The sequence below is a fragment of the Cebus imitator genome, unplaced genomic scaffold (genome assembly GCF_001604975.1).
Source record: "Cebus imitator isolate Cc_AM_T3 unplaced genomic scaffold, Cebus_imitator-1.0 Scaffold57, whole genome shotgun sequence".
Classification (NCBI taxonomy): domain Eukaryota; kingdom Metazoa; phylum Chordata; class Mammalia; order Primates; family Cebidae; genus Cebus; species Cebus imitator.
In genome coordinates this window covers 4,260,766-4,279,530 of record NW_016107372.1, presented here as the reverse complement: position 1 = coordinate 4,279,530, position 18,765 = coordinate 4,260,766, and the positions used below count along the sequence as shown (strand labels likewise).

Below are 18,765 nucleotides of genomic sequence, written 5' to 3'. Positions count from 1 at the left end.
AGGTGCCTTTATCAAAGCAACTGGTCCTCTTTGTTTTGTGGTCTGCTCATCCTTTTCTTGCCACAGAGCTGATCAAATCTATTTTTCTTGGGCCTTGAGCTCAAAGTCATAAAATTCAGAGGCACTGAGTTTTTTTTTTTTCTTTTTGCATTTGTACAATCTTGGTATATTTATATTAATAAACTCACACGAAAGTCAGGCTTTTTTTCTATATAATGTACACATTAACACAGAAAAGCTAAGGACTTTGTTTTCTTGAAGCTTCACTTTTAAAATTAAATTTAAAATTAAATTATCAAAGTGGCTCAAGATCAGCTGTACACAGTGTCTCTCGCCTGTAATCCCAGGACTTTGGGAAAACAGGGAGGGAGGATCACTTGAGGCCCCGAGTTTGAGACCAGCCTTGGAAACACAGCAAGACTCCACCTCTACAAAAAAAAATCAAGAAAAGAATTAGCCTACGGTAGTGGCATATGCCTGTAGTCCCAGCCACTTGGGAGGCGGAGGTGGGAGGCTCACCTGAGCCCAAGAGTTTGAGACTACAGGGAGCCAAGATCGTGTATTCCAACTGGGTAACAGAGTGGGACCTATCTAAAAAAGAAAAAAAAAAATAGGAAAGTAAAAGCTTAAGATAAATTCTGATGACCAAAATTTTTGATGTATTGAAGAAGGAACAAAGCAGTTTAAGTATTGGGATCTATCATAACTTATGCTCAGTAAGGTAGCTGGTCCCAGTAAAACAGGTCAACAAAGGAATTCATTGCACACCCGCTGTGTGAAGAGGAAACAATATCATGAGCAAAATATGTGGTCCCTTCTCTCTGGGAGGGAGCGTTTTATGTCCTTGTAGATTCCTCCTTACTGTACTATGCTTTTTGGATGTCATGTATAGCCCCTATGATTGACTTGAACGCTGTTACAAACTGAATGTTTGTGGTCCCCAAAATTCATATGTTGAAATTCTAACCCCAAAGGTGATAGTAGGAGGAGATGGGGTCTTCGGGAGGTAATTGATCAGAGTGGAGTTGCCATGAATTGTATTAACACCCTATTAATGGGATCCCTGAGAGCCCTTCCTCTCTACCATCTGAGGATACAATGAGAAGGCACCATCTGTACAGGAAGCAGGCCTTCAGCAAGACGCTAGATCTGCCGACACCTTGCTTTTGGAGTTCCCACCCTCCTGGACTGTGAGAAATACGTTTCTTTTAAGCCACCAAGACTATGGTATTCTGTTATGGCAGCGAGAATGGATAAGGACACATTTCAAATGAATCACTGATATGACTCAAAAATTGTCTGAAACTTCTATAACACACTCCTTTCTTGTGAGATTGTGGGAGTAATTGTAATTCAAGAATTGTTTGATCTAACATTCCATCACAAATAAATTAGCGGGCTGCTGTCAGAACATGGGGCAGATGTTAATAACTGTTCAAGAACAGGGAATCTAGCGTGGTCATCAACGCCACCGTCTGGGTGGACCTGAGCAAGACACTAACTTTCCTGGGCTTCGGTCTCCTGCACTGCAAAGGTGGAATCCTAAGAAGGTTCTTGTGAGAAATTAATGAGCTGAAGCATTTTAAACTCATAGAACAGTGCCTGGCACATAATAAGCATGCAAAAAATATAGCTATCCCTTCATTAAAACACCGTGCCACGTGTATCAATAGGTATGATCCAAGAAAGAATCCTACGGTCAACTGTCTGGAAAGACAAGCAAACTCAGATTTTTTTCTACCAAGTTCAGTACTTCTTAGAGCCTTTAAAATGCCATATTTCAGGATGGTGACCCAGTAAGTACCATTTGACACCAGGACCCTTCCCCACAGGACAATTCACAATACTAGTGTTGGATAAAACAATGAGTGAATCGCAGCTTCCTAGATTGTCTTCTAAGCCCAGACTGTCTAATATAATTGAGATTGCTTATTAGAATGTGAAAAACATTGACTGTGAAATGCATAAACATTATTGAGGACTAAAATTTGCTAAGAATCTGGGACTGCTTAATATTCACAAAGTCTCAAAATTCAGAAATGCTGCCATGTCAGTTTTTACATCACTTACCCGAGACCCCTTTTCAGGAATGCAATGGCAAACAGAGCAATCTCTTCCTCCGCAAGGACCAACGTATTTCTTTCCACTCTGGAAAGTGAAGCATCTTATTTAGTATACCAGGACTCATCATTTAACTGAGCACGTAATACATACATTATAACAAGCACTCTTGGTTTACCTTTGACTTCATGAGAAGAAAGACTAATCTTGACATATACAAAGATGGAGAACTTACACAGTGGCTTAATAAAAGGGAGGGTTGATTACATGAGCAAAAAGCTTCCAAAACTGAGGACCCTGAAGGAAAATAACTCTCCTTCTAAAGTCGTTTTGCTTTAACTGGAATCTTCTGCAATTTCTCTCTAGGTAATTTATTAAGTTATGAACAGTTTTAGGGTGTAAACTGTGTGGTTAGGCAAACCATAAATAGACAACGGAGTCTAGTTTAAATGAAAAGCTTGGCTTTTCTTCAGGACCCTTTTTGTTTTGTCTACAAGACCAGCTACGGTGTGCCTCCTCCCTCATCGAACTGTCCTTTGTAGGACAATTCTCCTTCACATCCTTGGACTTAAAATTAAAATTGTTGTTCCTACAATTTGCTGAGACTCCAAGATGCTTTGTCAAACAGAAACTCCTGAACTTGAATAAGGTGGACCTTTTCCCCACTTTTAGCAAGCATTTCAACACTGTCTTTAGAGCATCACTACACACACACACACACACACACACACATGCACGCACACACACATAAACACATGCCCTTTGGGAAGAATCAGCTCCTGGTTCTCATGAATTGTAATCACCTATATCCAGAGTCATCATCCACTTCCACACAAAAGCATAGTCCCAGAGTACTATTTCCATAAGCAGACCCCTTAACAGCAATCACCATGACACCCCTGCAATGAACATGAGCACTGAGCCTGTATTCCCAGGCTGGGCCTGTCAGCAAGCAGGGAGTGGTGGTTTAGGCCCCTACATAGTGGAAAAAGCACCCCTAGGTGCTAGGACCTGAGGGCATGGATAAGAATATCAAGAAAGCATCAGAGATAAGCTTTGCCTGGTTCATGATGTGCTCTAGCCGTCACTGCAACACTTATACATTGACCTTACAATTTCATGATTGATCAAACTTTTTAAAGTTAAGGCTATAAACTCAAGCCTTTAGATCAATGTATAATGGAAAAACATAAAACAATGAAATTGATATTTATAGTTCTCATAGAAGACATATATACATATGTATGTGTGAACACATATGAATACATATGTATAAATGTGAATATACATATATGTATACATATATATGAACAGGTGCATGTGTATGGGAGGGAAAAGAGTCTATCCAGCTTAGACTATTTTCTTTTCAATCACACAATTCAGACTTATTTTTTGGAGAACAATATGCTCAGACACAATACAAAAGAAAATATGTTTAAGCATTAATTTTAAAAAGACATCTTTATAAACAGTATTCTCTTGGATCCTTAAAAGCACACAAGAGTTTAAAGCTTGACAAGAGCCAAGCGATTAGATAATTAAAGTTTAAAAATGTATTTGAAGTTTCAGAAATATATGCCTCTTGAGTTTTGAGTAACATTGTTATCTATAAATGCAGAAATATTAAGTTCAACACCCTGATAAGGTTAAAAAAAATTAAATACCCAGGGCCAGGTCGGGACAGCATGAAAGCACTTAAAGTAACTAGACCGAATACTTGGGTTCATTTAAGGTTGGGCTCCATTACTATGTGTTCACTGAAATATCAAAACAACTAGAGGAAAAAAATAAGGTCAGTTGATTAGATGGTTTGATAATAAGTGCAAGTTTGTTATTATTATTTCTTTGCTTATTTTTGCCAAGCATCACTGAGATGTTTGCAGCAAAATTATGTTTCAGGAAAGAATCAGTTTAAAATAGATTAGCAGATTCTAATTAAAAAAGAAGAATGGTTACCAGAGGCTGGGAAAAAAAAAAAAAAAAAAAAAAAAAAAAGAGAAAAAAAAAAAAAAAAAAAAAACAGAAATAGTTACATACCAAGCTTTGACTTGGATCGGTAAAAGAAAAAAGCAAGAGGTGATTTTAGCCTCTGCAAAGTTCTTCTACGTGAGCCTTCCCCAATAAATACGTAAAAGAGGAGGGTAAGTTTATAGAGGTCTACATCTCAAAAATTGTATAAATCCATTTTAAAAGATAAACACAATATTTCAGACAATTAATCATTCAAAGTATGAACCACACACACTGGGAATACATTCACACTCTCGGAAACTAATGTTACCCTTCTTCAAACAGAAAAAAGGAAAAGTCACTATCTACCTTAACTCAGATATTTTTAAACATATATTTGTCACATAGAAAAGTTCAAAGGCAGCCGGGCGCGGTGGCTCAAGCCTGTAATCCCAGCACTTTGGGAGGCCGAGATGGGTGGATCACGAGGTCAAGAGATCGAGACCATCCTGGTCAACACGGTGAAACCCCGTCTCTACTAAAAATACAAAAAATTAGCTGGGCATGGTGGCGCGTGCCTGTAATCCCAGCTACTGAGGAGGTTGAGGCAGGAGAATTGCCTGAACCCAGGAGGCGGAGGTTGCGGTGAGCCGAGATCGCGCCATTGCACTCCAGCCTGGGTAACAAGAGTGAAACTCCGTCTCAAAAAAAAAGAAAAGAAAAGTTCAAAGGCTGGGTGTGGTGGCTCATGTCTGTAATCCCAGCACTTTGGGAGAGTGAGGCAGGCAGATCACTTGAGGCTAGGAGTCTGAGACCAGCCTGGCCAAACCAGAGATGGTGAAACTCCATCTCTACTAAAAATACAAAAAAATTTAGCCAGAAGTAGTGGTGCGTGCCTGGAATCCCAGCTACCTGGGAGGCTGGGGTGGGAAAATAGATCGCACCACTACACTCCAGCCTGGGCCACAGAGCGAGACCTTGTCTCAAAAAAAATTTTTTTTTTCAAACAAATAAAGTTATTAATGTCTTATACTTGTACTTCCATCTTCTTTTTTGAAAAACAAATAATATAGGCACATAATTTTAAAATTCAAATGGCACAAAAGAGTATAACAGGAAGAGAAATGTCCTCTTTCAACACTGGCCACAAGTTCCCTCCTATATAGGATAATTTTTTTCAAATAGGTGCCTAAGCATTAATAAGCATATTCATACAATGATCTCATTCACACACACACACACACACACACACACACACACACACAGAGGCAGATGAGCACATGGGCACACACATGCACAAATGTGTACAAATACACTTTTGGTGATTCTGGATTTGTTTCATTTTTATCCAAATGATGGATTGCTCTATATTTTAACATTTTCACATAGTCGAAAGTCTTTAAAATCATTCTGAAGTAATATGCCTGTCCATCAGACCACATGCCATGCCTTGTTTAACCAGTTGTTGTTGAAGAAAATTTAGAGAGTTTCCTTCTGTCTATTCTGAACACTATCCTGAAATTAGTATTCTTGGGCATATTTATCTGCATGCATAAATCAGAATAAACATGTATGACAAATTCCAAACAGACACATTCCTGTGTCAATAGGCATGTTCATTCAAAATCCCGATGGGTAATGCCAAACTGCTCCCCACAGACATTGCATCATTTTGTATTGCCACTTTTAAAACCCAACGATAGTATGGCCACTCTCTGTGTGAAATCTCTAGAATCTCTGCACACCACAAGCTGGTACAAGGGCCTGGGATAGAAAAATCTTTGGTTCAGGAATTATATTTACTTGTATGGAATGTAAAAAACTAAAAAGGCAAAATCTAGGACTCCACAGACTTTTATAACAGAAAAAAGAATATAACACAAAAATAAACTTTTAAAAATCAAGTAAGAGAAATAGAAAAAATACACATGTATATATTACAGCATTGTTTCCACTCATTATTTCAGGGGAGCTCTCAAATGCATGTCAACTAAGCTGGCAAGTCTTATCATCCCTACTCAATCAGGAGGTAACTGAGTCTTAGATAGGTTAAGGAATGAATCACTGGCAGAGCCAAGAACCATTGGCTCCTCATTCTTTGACCCAGGTGTTTTCTGCTCCCAACTTGTAGGAAAAGGAGAACAGAAGGTAATGCTGCATTTTGGTTTGCTTTGGAAAGACCTACAATAACTTGACTCACTGAAATTGCACTGGGTGAATCCAAGGTAGAAAGTATGAACAGATAGGCATGTGTTCCCTAGAGTGATTTAAACCAAGTCAGTTGTCTCAAGATCAACCTGAGTTGCAGACAGGGCACATGGAATTTCCCAGACACATCTGAGGGTGAGTTTAATAACTGAGACTCTTCAGTGAGGAAGCAGAAGAAAGAGCTTATTACAGAATGTTCTGGGATTATTTTTTTTCTGAGCTAAAATGTTCAAATTATTCTTATACTTCTTGATTTAATCTTGAAATAACCCAGCTGCCTTCTGCCTATCTCCAAAGAAACGTTTAAAGAAAGGGCTGTGTTAGTTTTAAAATCAAGAAATCCCCACTACCTAGGCAATCCGGTAAGCAGTCTTGACTATGCAATATAAAAGAAACCTTAAAGTTTATTTAGTCCAATCTTCCATTTTATAGATGAGAAAACTGAGTCCCAGGGGGTGATTTGTTTGAAAGCATATCATATATCATGCATTCAATAAAGTGAATTTTCAACAGCCGGAGCTAGTGAATGTACTTACCCCATACACATAATGTACAGAAAAGAGAATGAGTATAAGTGACCTGAAGAAAAACAAAAATGCAGATTAATTCAAATGGTTTCTTTTCATGTGAAACAAATTAAAAAGAAAAAGAGTAAAGGATTTAATCCCAGAAAGCTACTTTTTATTTCTAATAGGTTGCTTTCACTAGCTGACTTGCCATCAGTGACAAGATTCATGTTTTCCGCTCTCTGGCTGCCATCGCTGCCTTTCCTCTTTTTAATCAGTCAAGAAGTATGTGTTGAACCCCTTTTGTGGTCCTCATTGCACTGGGGACTGTGAGGGCACTCTGAAGGTGAGACCTAGAGGGATAGACGAGTGAAAGAAGATGAATCTCATAATGAAAACTGCAGGAGAGAGGGAAGGAGGCAGTTTTGTACAGAGTCACTACTGAGACCAGCGGATCCCAAATGCTATTTAGTGGAAGCAACTAGAAGGAGGGAGGATGGAAGGCAGCCTAACTGGACTAGGAGGATGGTTTGGAGAAAAAGAGAAATAATATGGAATAGTTAGGGAAAAGTTATGTAGTCCAGGGCCTTATAAGTAAGGCAAAAATCCAATTGGGGTAATTTCATTATTACAAACAAATTTTAACAGAGGAGGTATGCAATTTAAAAAGACCATTAAAAAGCCGAGCGCAGTGGCTCATGTCTGCAATCCCAGCATTTTGGGAGGCCGAGGTTGGCAGATCACCTGAGGTCAAGAGTTCAAGACCAGCCTGGCCAACATGGTGAAACCCCATCTCTACTAAAATACAAAAATTTGCTGGATATGGTGATACACGCCTTTCATCCCAGCTACTCCAGAGGCTGAGGTAGAAGAATTGCTTGAACTCAAGAGGCAGAGGTTGCAGTGAGCTGAGATTGTGTCACTGCACTCCAGCCTGGGAGACAGAGTGAGGCTCTGTTTCAAAACAAAAAACAAAACAAAACAAAAAACACACTAAACATTTGCACATATTTTCCAGGCCTTACATTTGTCAAACAGCTTCCGGATCCATCATCTCATTTAATGCTTAAAACAGCTGTGGTCAAAGCGTCAGCTCACACTGTTCCAAAGGATACTAGGAGAACTGGGGCTCAGTCCGGGGCTGTGATTTCTCTGCCGTCCTTGTTCTTTTGTTCTGTGTAGAGCCTTCTCCTCTCTGAAACCTCATGTCCTAAGCAAGCCTTCCTTCTCCACCCTCTACTTCTTCCTCTTGTGCTGAGATACTGGCAAATACCACAGATGTTTACAGGTCTGTGTGTCTGGATGAGACCCTGACCAGGAGATGAGTGACTGGGTTCAGCCCATGCTTAATGGCTCCCACACTAAGTTCCCTCTCTCCCCAGCTGTTTTCATGATAATTCCAAAACAAGCCAGGTGGGCTTTTCATTGTAGTAACCAAGTAAATAAAGAGAAAAATATAAAGGAGGTGTGAAACACTAGGAATCAACTGTTTTAAATCAGTTTGAATGTGTATTTACAACTCTTGCTTGTGAAATGAAATATTATCACTGGACATTTTTAAGGAGGGTGCGTTGCATTTTATAGCCATTGTGGCTTCTCTATATATAATCTCATTAAGGATTGTAGGTACAGCATGTTTCTTAAACCTTTTATAGAAGAGCAAACAGACTTAGAAAAGTTGGATAATATGCTCCAAAGAATGCAGACAGAATGGCCCCGAGGGAGACAGCTCGGGTCAAGTCTGAAGCTCCTTCACAGTCCCTTTATCCTGTACTGGACTTGTTCTTTCTCCCACTGTGGATATTTTTTTTTTTAAATATCATTCCTTTTTTTTCTTTTAAAAAATATGCGTTTAACATTCCTTTCCATTTCTTCTACATCCACTACAAATCAGTAAGGCTGGACCATATTCCTTCCCACCATCCTCTCCTTTCACTCCCCATAATGTCTGTTCATCAACCTCAGAACTTTTTGTATTTTTCACTATTTAACATTTCCTTGTGTTAACTCCCAATGTCTTTTTGAGTCTCGTCAAACAATCTCATATTGGTTTCCTGTTTTCCTATTGCTGCTGTCACACATTACCACAAACTCGGAGGCTTAAAACAATGCATATACTGTATATTATCTTATATTTCTGGAGGTCGGAAATCTGAAGTGGGTCTCACTGCCAAGAACCAAGGTTTTAGCAGAGCTGTCTGTATTCCTTCTGGAGGTCGCAGGGAAGAATCTGATTCCTTGCCATGTCCAGATTCTAGAGTCTGCCCACATTCCTTGGCTCTTGGTCCCCTTCCACCTTCAAAGCCACCAACAGCCAATGCGTCTCTCTTGCTGTATCCCGCTGGCCTCTGCTTTTGTAATCAAAACTCCTTCTCCGACTATTCTCCTGCTTCTCTCCTTCACTTCCAAGGACCCTTGTCATTATATTGGGCCCATCCAGATAAGCTCAGATCAACTTCTCCATCTCAATGTCATAATTCTATCTGTAGCTTTAATTAATTATCTCTTGCTATGTAACATAACGTATTCAGATTCCAGAGATTAAGATGTGGACATCTGTGGGGGACTGGGGGTGTTATTAATCTGTACCGTATGAAGTGGTCTGTCCTAACTCTATGAGTTATAGGGACCCTAAGCCTTTGGGCATGTAAATTTTTTGCTATTCAAAGCTAGTGAGTAAGAGCACAATAATCTGGGGCCTTTCCTTGTACAACTTCCCATTTGGTGATTATGTGGGTGCTGTTCAGGGAAAGTCGAGACAGTGGGTGTTCAATAACAAAAATGAGCCACAAAGTGGCAGACATAACCCTTAGCCTTCTGGAATGATTTGGCTTTTTGACATATTAAGCATTCAGATGATTTATATCCATAGGACAAACATTGAGTAGAAATCTAAATCAAAGCAGGCAATCACACCAAGGATACTCACCAGGGGTCTGTGCCCAAGGCCTTGGTCAGTCTGAAAGAGCACCTCATTAGCACCATGTGCAGAGACTATATCACAGGCAAGTCTTAGTACTTAAAAATTATTCTGCCAGTCTTTTCTTCCAGAAGGTTCTTGTTGACAAGTGAGTTTCTGTGTCCTGGGTCAAAGTCTGTGCCTGTTAAATATAAATGCATCACTTAAAACACAGTATGCATTATAAGTTGAAAATAATTACTTTCATTTTTTATAGTAATGGAAATATTTTCTAAACGGTAACTTCAACGAATTTTAGATGTAACAATCTTTCCTTAGTGATGGTTAAACTGAATAAATATCAATTTTCATCTTCAGAAATAAAGAATCCTCAAACCCTTTCTATATCATAAATATATTTTTGATAAATGGAAAAATTATGTACATATGTTATATTCTTAAAATATATATTTTTAAATATAAAATATGTTTTTATGTATGTATAAATAATTGCTTCATTTTGCTATGTGGAATTTTCTTCTGTTTAATTATTTCCCTTGAACATGCAAGTTAAAATTCACTCAAATGCTTCTTTTACTTTATGAAACTGGAAAAGGAAACTTCTAGTATACAAATATACATTTTTGGATATTTATTCACATACAGCAAATACATATAAAAGGATTTTTATGTAAAATGATACAACCACTGTGAAAAACATTTTGGCAGTTCCTCAAAAAGTTAAACATAGAGTTACTATACAATCTGGCAATTCTACTCCTGGATATACGCCCAAAATAATTGAAAACACATGTTCACACATAAACTTACACATGAATATTCAGGGAAGCATTATTCATAACAGCCAGAAGGTGAACACAACCCACATGTCCATCAATGGGTGAATGAATAAGCAAAATGTGGTATGGCCATACAACGGAATACTACTGGGCCATAAAAAGGAGTGAAATAGTGATATGTGCTATAATATGAGTGAATCTCTAAAACATTATGTCAAGTGAAATAAGTCACATGTTTTATGAATCCATCTATATAAGAAGTCCAGAGTAGGTAATCCATACAGATAGACAATTGACTGATAGTTGTCAAGGTTTGGGAGAGGAAAGAATTGGAAGGTTGAGTTTCTTTTTGGGATGATGTAATTGCAGTGGTTATGGCTGCACAACATTATGAATATACTAAAAACTGCTGAATTGTAAACTGTAGAAGAGTTAAAATGGTGAATTTTATCTTGTGAATTATATTTTTACTGAGATTAATTTTATCAATAAAATATAGAAAAAAACTTTTTAACTCTTTGATAAAAGATATATTTGGCTCAAATAATTGAAATGTATCATTTTGAAAAACTTCAGCTTCTTTAAAAGGCCTGTCTCTATGGCAATTAGGTAGAGATAAGGAAACCAGGAGTGTCCAATGTTACTATTTTTAAATTTCTAGATAAAATCTGGGTAAATTAATTCAATGCTGAATTTATGAAAGACTAGTTTCCCAAGCAAGTGGTAGACAACATTCTACAATAAAGTTTCAAAAGCAAGCAGAAACAGAATCACTTTGAATACCCAGATCTTTTCCTATCCCTAAATCCATAATTTTAAATTTGTTTTAGCTATACACTCAGGGGTGCCTAAGGGAGAGAATACAGTCATAGGTTCCTAGTTTCTGTTTCTTTTTGGGCCAGTAAAGCCCCTTCCTCATCTCTCTTTTCTGCTTATCACTAGAGACAGAAACTAAAAATCATGGCGTCAGGCTGCTAAAATCCTAAAACAAAACAAAACAGAACAACAACAAAATGAGGCAGGTTGGACAAGCTTGTCTAGAATCACATCTCAATAAAACAAATTCTTGTTTTGGAAGGAAAAGACAAATTGTTTGAATTATTCCAATTGCATTTGACATTTTTAAACAAATAGGGAAGACAGTCAAAGGTAAAAGAAAAACCAGAGATATCTACATTTTAATCCCAAAATTATGATACAAATAAAATTCACACATATTGTGATAAATGTTGTGCAGAGGAGAACTTTATTAAAATAGAGTGGTGTTGTGGTCCAGTTCCAGGGTAAAAAGGCCTGACTGTGGTCCTAACACCTGGGAGTTTCTCAGTGCATTTTAATTGGAAGGATAAATGGATGGATGGATGGATGGATGGATGGATGGATGGATAGATAGGCAGATGAACAGGCAGATGGATGGATGGATCAATCTACAGAAACATAACTTGTCTCTCTCTAGGCAAAACAATAAAAGGACACGGTGAATAGCCAATGCATTCTCATCACATGCCCTTGGTCACCATATAAAATCTACGACAACAGCAATTTTGTTTCTTTTTATTCACAGATGTATCCCCAGTGCCATCATAGTGCCTGGAATGTAGTAAGTGCTCTAATATATATTGGTTGGGTAAATGAACATATAGAAGATGCTTTGGGACCTTTTGAATATAAATCAAGTGTATTTAATACGGCATGTGAAAAGAGGCTAACTTTGACTATAAGTGGGGGAGTAGAAGAAGAACGAATGAGAGGAATAACTGACCTTGGGAAAAGTGGAGAGAAACGGACACTGATTACATGTAGGACATCAAGTTACTTAATTCTCACCATGATTTAGTAAGGAAATTATTATTTTCACTGTGCAGGAAAAAAAAGTGAATCAGTTTAAGTAATTGTGCAAAGTCACAAGGCTAGTAAGTGGCAGAACCAGTTTGTTGACTCCAGTATGTAGTTCTTCTTCCTAGTGACACTCTAGCTTAGCTACCTTTGGACTTCTATGTTCTTCTACTAAGAATTCTCTTATTATAAGAAGTCTCTTATAATAAAAATTTTGAAACTATGTACCTACCCTTTTGTATTCATCCATCCTCATGCTGCTGTGAAGAAATACCCGAGACTGGGTAATTTAAAAAGAAAAAAGGAGATTAATTGACTCACAGTTCTGCATGGTTGGAGCAGCCTAAGGAAATTTATAATCATAGCAGAAGATACCTCTTCACAGGACAGCAGGAGACAGAATATATGCTGAGCGAAGGAGGAATCCCTTTATATAACCATCAAATCTCCTGAGAACTCACTTACTGTCACGAGAACAGCATAGGGGAAACCACCCCCATGATTCAGTTAACTCCTCTTGGTCCTGCCCTTGACACATGGGGATTATTACAATCAAGGTGAGATTTGAGTGAGGACACACAGTCAAGCCATATCAGCCCTCTCTTTTTTTTTTTTTTTTCTTGACATCTTAAAACTTTCATCTTCTAATAGCTACAAAGATTATACTTTCTGGAGTATTATAAATGATGACCTTTAAAATAAAAAAATGCTAAAGCAAGGCCGGGCGCGGTGGCTCAAGCCTGTAATCCCAGCACTTTGGGAGGCCGAGGCGGGTGGATCACGAGGTCAAGAGATCGAGACCATCCTGGTCAACATGGTGAAATCCCGTCTCTACTAAAACTACAAAACATTAGCTGGGCATGGTGGCGCGTGCCTGTAATCCCAGCTACTCAGGAGGCTGAGGCAGGAGAATTGCTTGAACCCAGGAGGCGGAGGTTGCGGTGAGCCGAGATCGCGCCATTGCCCTCCAGCCTGGGTAACAAGAGCGAAACTCCATCTCCAAAAAAAAAAAAAAAAAATGCTACAGCATTATTTTAGATGCATCCAGTACATCATAATGTCACAGCAGTCTGATTTTTACTGCCATCAGCTTAAAATATATGCTCACAAGCTCTTTAACAAAAATTTTACATGGCTAACTTTTTAAATTTGTATTTCCATTCCATTTCCCCATATATATCCTAAAGCAATGTATTTCATACTTGAAAATAATATATTGATCTGCCCTATTATACTTCTCTGCAACAAAAACACTTAAATTGAATTTTTTTCTATTTCTTATCATTATAAGTCTCCAATTCTTGTTTTCCTGAAATTGGCTTTCATTATTAGTACTATATAATTCATCAAAAACATAAATTTAAATCTTGATAAACAATTATCAAATATGAAAGGTAAAATTTCCCACAAAATACAGTTGTTGGTGAATGACTTGGCTTTTTTATTTCTTATTAGTTGATTTAGCTCATGATCAATAATCCTTTCTACTGAAATGAGACAGGTTCAGCAACAATCCTATTTCCATTTTAATTTCCAAAGCTGTAGATCCTAATAAAATTTATTCAACATAAACAAGAAGTGAATGAAAGAAATGTGTTACACAAATGTCACTCAATTCTTTTAACTTCTCTTGAGTAGTAAACTGCTATGGTCTTAATGTTTGTGTCCCCCACCTCAAATTCGTATGTTGCAACTTAACCCCCAATGTGTTGGTATTAAGAGGTGGGGCATCTGAGATGTGATTAGGTCAGGAGGATTGAGCCCTCCAGAACAGGGTTAGTGCCCTTACAGAAGAGACCAGAGAAAGCCCGTTTGGCCCTCCCTTCCACCATGTGAGGATGCAACAAAAAGGCACCATCTGTGAAGCAGAAAGCAGCCTGCACCAGACACTGAATCTGCTAGTGCCTTGCCATTGCACTTCCCAGCTTCCAGCACTGTAAGCAATAAACCTCTTCAGGGATTTATTCGTTTATTTAGTTTATTCAGGCTGCTCTAACAAAATACCTAAGACTGGGTGATTTATGAACTGGGTGTTAGGTATTTCGTTATAGCAGCCTGAATGACCTAATATATATACCAAGAGTGATATAGTAATTTATCATCTAGAATAACTTTGAATGATTTCCAGGCTGACAAGTCCTCCCTCCATTATGATGAAAGCAAAAAGTTGGGAACACCCTGAGTCAGGAGGTGTGGAGCTGGTAAGTTCCAGTTCTTGACACCAGCCAAAGCACTACCCTTCATTCAGCCCCCAGACAGCTCTTACACCCTGGGACAAAGCAGGGTAATAATATTTGGGATAAATTGTGGTTCAGGGGTTGCCTTTCTTTTGAGAAGTGGAAAAATTGTGAAAGAGGAAGTGAAAACTTTGATAAAACACCCATTTTCAGATAGAGCAATTCTATAAAAGAATATACATGGCAACTGAGACTCTGGAAATGGAATCCTTTAGTGAATTTTCCAAGTTGCTTGCATAACTCCTGAGGCTCTTTTTGTCTCCCAAGGGTCCATGTATTTCACTTTGAAGATCTCTGTCTTGAATAAGCTGCTGAAGGTTAAAAACTGCCCTTTTCACTGTTTCACCAGAAGCAGGCCTTAGAGGACCTAACAAGCCGCAAAGGAGCTCAGAGACATTTATGACTGTTCTCCTGCCTAAGGTGCAACCAGCAGGTCACAACTGAGCAGAGCCCCCATCTCGCTGTTGGCCTGACACGGTGAACAGCAGTGTGCCTGGTGTTTGCAGTTCACAAAATGCAGTCACATGTTATCCACAACCACCTAAGAGGGTTTTCTTTGTTGCAACTACCTATGTGAAGAGCACAAAGTATTTTGTTTCAATCAAGCTTTTGACTGCACCAAACAAAAATACCCCATCACTCAGAATAGCATCTCACTCATCTGCCTTCTCACGAATGAATAGGTGTCATCATGTGGGAATAGATGAAGCAGTGGGTTTCTGTTCGAGTCTATCACTAACACAAAAAAAAACCTAACTTGCATTTAGTCTGTTCTCACTCTGCTAACAAATACATGCCTGACACTGGGTAATTTGTAAAGGAAAGAGGTTAATTGACTCACAGTTCTACATAGTTGGGGACGCCTTGCAATCAAGATGGAAAGTGGATGAGGAGCAAAGTCACATCTTACATGGTGGCAGGCAAGGGAGAATGAGAGCCAAGCAAAAGGGGAAATGCCTTATAAAATCACCAGATCTCATGAGACTTACTCACCGCCACAAGAATAGTATGGGGGAAACCTCCCCCATGATTCAATTATCTGTCACTGGGTCCCTCTCAGGAGACATGGGGATTATGGGAGCTACAATTCAAAATAAGATTTGGGTGGAGACATAGCCAAACCATATCATAACTGCAATAAGCCAAAGTGTTATAGCACTAAAATTGAAAACAACAGTTTTAGAAGACCGCCTCTACAGGAAACTTCTGCAGAGGTTCTGTGCCTTTTAAAGGGCATGCTTTATTTTGCAAACCGTTGTTCTCCAGGAAGGAGCATTCTCTACAGCTGTGTCAGAGCCCACCTTCATCTCAGCTATGTGGGGTCATGGCCAGGTTTTCTATCACCTGATTTTGTCTCTCCAGCTACATGGAAAGGCTCGAGATAAGCCACTGACCCAAAGAAGCTCAACCCAGAGGTTGGGTGAGTGACAGAAAACTGACTCTGGGATGAGGATGGTATGGAGAGAATGTGGATCGGTCCTCTAGGAGGGCTGGAATTAGGAAACTGAGAGAAGAGAGAGAGATGAGGAAAGAAAGACGCATCAACAGATATCCTGAGGTAGAATTGGGCACTAGATGGCTGAGGCAGGCCAAGGTGAAGGGCAAAACTGAATATAGAGAAAACAGATACATTAACATGAAAAGCTGTCTCAAAAGAGAAAAATGAAAAAAGAGAAGGAAAGTTGGCTTCATGAAAGGATAAACGATCAGCTTACTCCTGAGAGCTTCCCCATTCCTGACATAAAGTCTTATAGTCAATTTACTTAAAAAGCTGAACTCTGCAGCCCAGTTGGACAGAAGGCACAGCCCCACCCATCACAGCTGGGTCCAAGGCTGCATCACCACAAGACGCTGCTCACTTACTCCTCCCCCTCCCCCCTCCCCTCCCCCTCCCTCTCCTCCCCTTCCCCTCCAAGAAGGAAATAAAACATAAGCACCCTGGGCCTTTGACTTCCACCTTGCTCACCAACCCGAGTAAGATCCACACCCTCTTTCCCAGCAGTAGTAATTTCCAGCATGTACATTCAGCAAATACCATTTTGTCCTCCTTTAACTCCATGAGAATTTTTTTTCTCTTCAATCCTTTATGAAAATTCCTAGACTCCAATTCCCCTGGGACTCCTTATGAGTCTCTGCCCAATGCTTTCCAAATGACAGGTTTGGAAACAAGATCTGAGATCTTCCAAATCATTTTCTCTACCACAGGGAATTTATTTTCTCTGCAACCCAGCCTTGAAAACAAATACACCCTGCTGAGGTTTTCATCAAATGGGAGAGGAGAAATGTCCAAGATTGGGGGACCAGATAAACAGAACACTGAATATTGGATGCTTCCAGTCACAGAAAGGTAACAGAAGCATAAAAATGTCTTTCCCCCCTCTTCCAAAGTAACATTAAATCTTTGATTTCCGTTTAATGATAACTTTTTGTTGGTTCAGTAAAATAATTTACTACTAACTCAACGACTCCATGTACTTTTCTTTTTGGCCTTTCAACACTGAGCCATCTGAATACTCTTTTTCCAAAATAATCTTTTTGATCGTCTGAACACCTGTTTGTATATACATTTCTCTTTCTAAAATAGAATTTTCAAATATTCAACTTTTGTAGAGAAATAAGCAGGCAATCTCAGAGGTCAGAAAAGTGTTCCCAGAAAAAGAATGACATGTCCTATTCACCTCCGTCCACCTGGACAACTTTGGAGGACTACATTGTTTTTCTGTTTGGAGTCAACATAACCATTTCCCAATACACAAGCTGGTTACTTGGTTTTGCTTTTCCTAAAATCCCACTTTTGGGGGTTGACCCTACCTTCAGACTTTTAAAGAATTTAGGTTGGTTTGAGCTCTTTATCAAAAACAGTCACTCTCATCCTACATCCTAAGGTTTTCAAAGTGGGTCATGAGTCTGTGTGGTCCATGGGCCACTGGAATGTGGGTGGAGCTTCATGTTCTCTGAGAAGCAACAAGAAAAACTGGACAATTACTCAAGTAAATTCTCGAGAATGACTTGGAGTTCCAACTTGATCAGAACATGCTGGACTATAGCCAAGCCCACCCCCATCGTTCCTTCCCTCCAGATTCAGCTGAACTGCTTGAGAGTGCTGCAGAGTCCTCAGTTGACACTGGAGTTGAGTTTGCTAGTACAATTGGACCAGATCTCAGTTCACCCACCATCTGGCAATATTGGCTTTTATTATCATGTTCCCCTTGAGGTCTCCTCCCAACATCAACAAAAAATTTGACAGCAACCATAATAATGTCACTTCTCAGAACCACACAAAGGTGATACATGTTCCAAAAATACACAACTGACTTTCCAAATCAGAGGAACCCTTTGCCTCCAACTTAAGAATGACATCTTGATTCAGAGTGCTGTCAAGTCTCTTGCCGAAACCACTAATGCCCCACATTTCTCTTGGTCTATGACTTTCCCCCTGAGTAGGGCTGGAGACTCTATCTTAATTCCCTGGACCTTTCAGATCTCCCGGAACCGCCTTAGGGGTAAACTCCAGCAGTAACACTCAATAATTCCAGTGGGCAGGGTCTACTCCCAACTACAATGTGAGGCTAGCATGTGCCTTCGATGACTTCTCACCTCTGCTGCCACTTCCCCTCCATCGAAACAATCTACCTCCCTTCATTGCTATCTGTGTGCTCATGGTTAGTGAATGAAAGCAGAGCTCTGAAGTTAAGAAGATTTGTGTTCAGACTTTGATGACTCCAATCATATAAGTAATTAATTATGCAACTAAAAATTACACTTCACCATGTAATCCTTAGCAAGTGTGTAGCCCATCTGAGCACTTGATTCCTCAGTGTGTAAAATTAACACCTCATGGACTTAAATGAGTAGGACTTGGTGCCTAGGGCAATGCATGGCATGTAGGAGCAGCTCAGTAAATGTTTCTTTCCTTCCTTTCTAATCTGCCATGGAGAAAGAAAAAGAACTCACAATATATTAGAGAAAAGCAATAAAAGTAAAAACCCAGCTGGGTGTGGTGGCTCACACCTGCAATCCCAAACTTTGGGATGTCAAGATGGATGGATCGCTTGAGCCCAGGAGTTCAAGACCAGCTGGGGCAACATGGTGAAACTACATCTCTACAAAAAATACACACAAAAGATTAGCCAGGTGGTTTGCATGTGCCTGTAGTTCTAGCTACTTGGGAGGTTGAGGTGGGAGAAGCACTTGAGCTTAGGATGCAAAGGTTGCAGTTAGTGGAGATCACACCACTACTGCAGACATCCTGGGCAACACAGCAAAAC

General features: G+C 39.3%; 1 protein-coding gene across 5 annotated transcripts in view; it reads right to left on the bottom strand.

Annotated features, from left to right (window-relative positions):
* COL4A4 (collagen type IV alpha 4 chain) overlaps nucleotides 1-18,765 on the bottom strand; it is a 186,428-nt gene that overhangs the window by 159,545 nt on the left and 8,118 nt on the right. For 4 of the 5 annotated variants that reach the window (XM_037738747.1, XM_017529106.2, XM_037738746.1 and 1 more), the window contains exons 2-4: nucleotides 9,655-9,826; nucleotides 6,756-6,798; nucleotides 2,071-2,148 (exon numbers count right to left, since the gene is read on the bottom strand). In XM_037738747.1, the coding sequence (XP_037594675.1) occupies nucleotides 2,071-2,148; nucleotides 6,756-6,798; nucleotides 9,655-9,710 (177 nt within the window). In that variant the 5' untranslated portion in view covers nucleotides 9,711-9,826. Of the gene's footprint in view, nucleotides 1-2,070; nucleotides 2,149-6,755; nucleotides 6,799-9,654; nucleotides 9,827-12,492; nucleotides 12,544-18,765 lie in introns of those variants that run through there. The other variant, XM_017529107.2, reaches the window with a different exon arrangement.